This window comes from Rhagoletis zephyria, unplaced genomic scaffold (assembly GCF_001687245.7).
Source record: "Rhagoletis zephyria isolate East Lansing unplaced genomic scaffold, Rhagoletis_zephyria_1.1 Rzeph_scaffold_00429, whole genome shotgun sequence".
Classification (NCBI taxonomy): domain Eukaryota; kingdom Metazoa; phylum Arthropoda; class Insecta; order Diptera; family Tephritidae; genus Rhagoletis; species Rhagoletis zephyria.
In genome coordinates, this window is record NW_016157513.1 from 5,750 (window position 1) to 11,167 (window position 5,418).

General features: G+C 32.5%; 1 protein-coding gene across 1 annotated transcript in view; it reads right to left on the minus strand.

The window, feature by feature from the left end:
- Window positions 1-4,278: 4,278 nt before the first annotated feature.
- The window catches only part of LOC108359648 (Down syndrome cell adhesion molecule-like protein Dscam2), a 235,765-nt gene continuing 234,625 nt past the window's right edge, over window positions 4,279-5,418 (minus strand). Inside the window, exons 21-22 of the mRNA XM_017611583.1 lie at window positions 4,904-5,072; window positions 4,279-4,845 (exon numbers count right to left, since the gene is read on the minus strand). Coding sequence (XP_017467072.1) covers window positions 4,698-4,845; window positions 4,904-5,072 — 317 coding nt within the window. The 3' untranslated portion in view covers window positions 4,279-4,697. The remainder of the gene's footprint in view (window positions 4,846-4,903; window positions 5,073-5,418) is intronic.

A 5,418-nucleotide genomic window follows, 5' to 3' on the forward strand; every position in this document is an offset into this window, starting at 1 on the left:
AAAAAAGTTTTTTTTAAATGCTCTAGCTTTTGTGGAAAAAAGTGGCAAAAATATTTTTTTGTCCCGTATTCGGGTGCCATAAATATGGTCACCGTCATTATAGTGCACAGCCAATGCGGAAGTTGAAATTTCTGTTATGGTAGTATCAAAATGTGCCCCGAAGTGACAATACAAGATCCGTAAAAAGAGTGCACCTCGGCAGGGAATGCATATTTTATGAAAATACTTAACCAAATATCTGTCGCAAAACCTAACAAAATATGTTTTTCATCGTTAGCATTGCTACAATAATCGAAAAGAATATGGCAAATTTTTCGATAGAAATCGTCCAGAAATTCTTTTAGAATGCAAGATTCGTTCAACGTATCGAAAGGTTGCCCACACAAAAATAAAAATCGTCATGATGAACACGTGGTCATCTCGAGATTATGGTGTCCTGAATTTTAGGCCAGATCTTTTCCCACCTGACCATTGTCAAAATTTCGGCATTCAATATTTGTCGCCCACGGTTGGTATTCATTGGAAATATTTACATCAGTGGTTGAAACAGGCAGTTTTTATAATGTCTAAAATAGGTTTAGGTATATTCCCCACAAATAACACAAAAACTGTCTGGACCAATCGTATAACGTCTGCTTTTCGTTGCCGCGGTATTATTTACGTGGAAATCTCTACATCTGAATTAATTACTCGTACACAAAAAAATTAATTTGAAGAAATGTTAAAAATTAAAATATCTGAAAAAGTACATCTGCTAAGAAGAAATTAATATGGATTATGAAATTACCGTATCAACATTATTGGAATTGGCAGCAATATTTTAGAAAATTTTATATAACTAGTTGTAAATTGTTCACCAGTGTTATTTAAAATAGAACTGCAAAGAATTGTATAAATAAAATAAAAGGTTTCCGGTCAATACCAGGTTCTCTACGTTTAAGTTATTAAGCTTATACAACTAAGTACATATAAATTATCTATAATTATCAATACTTTTAATAAAAAATGGATTAAGGGCCACGTTCGATCATTCAAACCAATATGTATGTATGTATGTATTTCACAATACTATATATGTATTTTACTTTCTTTTAACATATTTCAATAGAAAAATGATAATACTTATTAAATAGTAAACATTCAAGAATACAATACAAATGGTAGTACATATACATATATTTGTATAATAAATATTTTATACTATAATTTTATTATTTAGCTGTGTATGTAAATAAGTCTTTTTAATTTTTAAATCTATTTCATCCTCTTCTATTATTTTGTGACTTATTTATACTTAAATCGAAAACCTTCCTTTTAAAAAATTCACTATTAATCCCATTTTACTATGAATTTGTTTAACATATTATTTGTTTTTTCATTCGTTATTTAGCGCTTACGTATGTATATGCACGATAATTATATGTTAAATAAAATTAAAACAGTTGAAGTTTGATAATCTGAAAATTCGGATTTTTATGACTTAAAACTGGCTAAAATTGACCTCATAAATGACAAGGTACCTTAAAAATGATCTAAAAGTGAAAAAATGTCTGGAAAAGTATGTTTTTATGTTTGGAAGAGAAATTTTCATTTAACGATACGAATTCTTTAAAAAGGGTTGAACTAAATATTTCGGAATTCAAAATACACCCCGATTCGCTTGAACAGGCGCATTCAAAAACCGTGATTCCATACTACATATGATCGAGATGGGAGTGTGCTGGTGTAAAACGTGATGTAGTGTTATGCAAATATTTAGGACAAATTCCAAGCATCGAAAATAATGAAACATTTTATGAAACAGCCACATTTAAATATCCCTCTCCGACCTTATCTCTTGAATACTTTAGAAAAACCGCACCGATTCGTACCACAGGAGCTTTAAAAACATGGATACCGAAACTAAGGTTTAATTTTCTGACTTTAATGTAAAACATTTAAGGACAGAAAAGGATTTTCATATTTATATAGTATGTATATTTAAAGTAAGAAAACGGAACACAATACCAATAGTGTTTAATAAGAAAATCGAGATTAACAGTTAATAATAACTTGTTTTGATTAAATCTTATTTTTTGCTCTTTTCAATGTATACATATACCTATTCAAATGAATAAACCGAATATGTAAATTTTTCGTTATTTTTAAGGTGTATGAAAAACAAACTACTCAAGATATTTTCCATTTTTTAACCACAGCCCTTTAAGGGCCGGTTACTCAATGTCTGGTTAACACTAATCACCGTTTAAACATCATTATCGACGTGTTCGGCTCCATGCATATAACATGGAGTCGGTAACGTCGATAACGATGTTTTACCGGAGATTAGTGTTAACCAGACATTGAGTAACCGGCCCTAAGAATAGATTTGTCTTCAAACTGGCAAAGAATTCAGCTTGGGGAAAAAAAAACAATGTGACCAACCGCCAAATAAAATAAAAATCCCTTCAAATTGCTAAAACTGGAAGAAAGTAATCCAAAAAGTTTAAAGCTTAAATCTAAAAAATTACCCTCATATTAAAATGGAAAAATAGTACCCACAATTTCTCATTTATTGGATCTGGGACCTAAGAATGGATTTTCGGTATACATACATATCTAGTAAATGCCTCCGAAGCCTTAAAAAAAGATGACATTGCATAAAAATCCGAGCCCTGTTTACAATACTCGGACGAATTATTTCGAACTTCTTAAACAAATGGTGTAGCTAAAGTATAACACTTAAAGTGTGACAAAACGTGGAAAATCGTCAAAATCATTCTTTTATTTAAAATAAATATCCCGGAAAATAAAGCAAATTAGATTAGCTAGTTATGGTTCATAACTTTTCTCTACAAGAAGAGAAAGTTCTGAAAGTGTGTTCATCACTATTTTTGCTTATGTATAAATAAAAAGACCAACATTTTTTGACACTAAGGGCCAGCTGTTGTTTTATACTTACAGCCCTATTCGCGTGTTGTCACAGTAATCAAATGTCACAGTTCAATTGTCATTATCGTGTCATCAACTGTAGTCATAGGTATGCACAGTCAATAATGACAAGCGAAAAGCTCGTTTTATTTGGCCTTCGCGGCGAAAGTTTCTCTATAGTGAAACAGTTGTTCTTTGTTTACATTTTAATTGTTCTGTTTGACCCACACTGCAACAGACGGAATTTCTTTTAAATAAAATACGCCGCACCAATAGATTACGAAACTCCGAAAAAGTGAGTAATTTTATAATAGGAAAATTTATTTTATTTTATTATGAATTCGTGTAGTAGCAGGCGTGAAAAATATGAATGCACCACACAAGAGCAGCTACAGTTTTGGGAATACCACCCCGAACTACAAACGTGTAAAAACTGTCAAAAAAAAACTGTTGTCTAGGAGTTCCCTCAGAAGTCTTCTCTGTATAATATCTTCTTGCTCCACAATAATAGCCGCGTACATAATAATTATTTCCTCCATGAATAATGCAATGGATACTATTATGATATGCATACGCAAATAATAACTTTTTAACACACCTGTTGAAGCAAATAAAATGGTTTCACAGTTTTCAATTAGTAAAATTTTGCAACTTTTTTCTGCAAAATTATTAAAATTGAATATATTAACATATGTTTTAGCGTTGTCACGTACTCAATAGGTCATCACAAAAATAATAGCAATTGTCACCGTTGGAGCTTTCAAATTGCCCTCTGCATACCTAAACGTGACAATTGATTATAAACATGACAATAGTGATAGCAGCGAGTTTTGTCATTGCACCCGAATAGGTCTGTTAGTTTAAATGCCCGAGCCGGCTGGTTTTAACCAAGTTTAGCCAATCAAATGTCAGCCAGCTGATCTAAATTTAAACTTGCACTGAAAAACTGTAGTTTGCTCAGAAAACAATTTCCTCGCTCCCTCTTGACAAAATCGGCTCCCTTAGCAAGGCCTTGTGTGTGAGTGCGTATGTGTGTGCAACCTTTCGTAAGGCAGTGCCAAAACTCGAATGCCACTAGTGAGCAAAACTTTTATTAATAAATCATGAATTTGCATTATTTTTGAAAACTGAGAATAACGTTTTAAATACACAAACGATTCTAAACTTACATACACATAGGATGCATTCAATCAGTATTTATAAACCGCACTATAAGAAAAAGTCTAACTTGCGCAACCTGGTTGAAAACTAATATCTAACCGTGGTTGCGTACATTTGGCACCATCAGCGTAGCCAGAATGAAATTTTCATTGACATTTCAGGGTACTATTTTATATATATATAAGGAAAACTTGAAAGTTAAGGGGGGGAGGGGGGGGGGGGCTCGAGCCCCCCCCTGCCGCTACCTGGCTACGCCCATGTTTGGCACTACAATCTACTAAGGTTAAGGAATAAAAGAGACTGATGCTTTTTTTTCGAATGCACCCATACTCATAATGTTTGTGATTGGTTTAAATTATAACAAAATTACCAATGAGGTACTCCCTGATAAATTATGCTGTATTTTTATTACTTAACACTTCTAGAAAAACTTCGAATCTCCTGAATTATTATATTATATGCATATAAAACTAATAAACTAAACTCAAAACTTGTTCAACGGCTCTTTCAAATAATTAACGGCATTAAGTACATATAATTTTCCCTTGAGTTACATCGCTTCTTTCAACTTAATTCGCTATTTAATTTAAATGCTCATTCCTGAAACTTATTTTAGTTCGTTTTTGTTACACATTGATTTGAAATGCCTCCCGTTGTAACTTCTGATTTCCCCGCATCCGTGGTGAAGTTTGTGTTTTTGATTTGTCGTTGATGTCTGAAAAACGCGCCGGGGGATTTATGTGATCCTGATAGTTTTGAGGATAGTTGGATATGCTGAATTGTAACAAAAGAAAAAAAATAATTTATGAAGAATACGAGTATAATTTCTTACCTAAATGTAGTTTCTTCGTTGTGACTCGAATAACCGCTGGAACTGCGAACATGACGTTTGCCACTGGTGCCAGACTTGCCGCCTTTACGTGCCACAAATGGCGGTTTCGATTTTCTCGTCAAACTTGTCGGCGTAGTCTCCGATGATGAAGATGTTTCGTCTTGCGTTTCTATTTATTCAAATAGTAAATTTTTTTTTAAATAATATGCCAATGTTAGGGGCGTCCTTATTTTGATCTTGCGCATATGAAAGCTTGTACCTTTCGTAGTCAACTTTTTTCGAAAGGAGGATACAACGAAATTAATGTTAACATATTTTTAGCATTCCAAGTTTAATTTTGGCGAAAAATATTTAACTTTATTGCTGCATGAAGTAAAGATTTTGATAACAGTTGTATGCCTTTTAGACGGGCTTCACGAACTTTATTGGACGACTTTTGCTTTAGATCATAATAAACTAGACATCTTTACATTTTTATTTGTTCCATCATATTTCAATCTTATTTTATTATAATT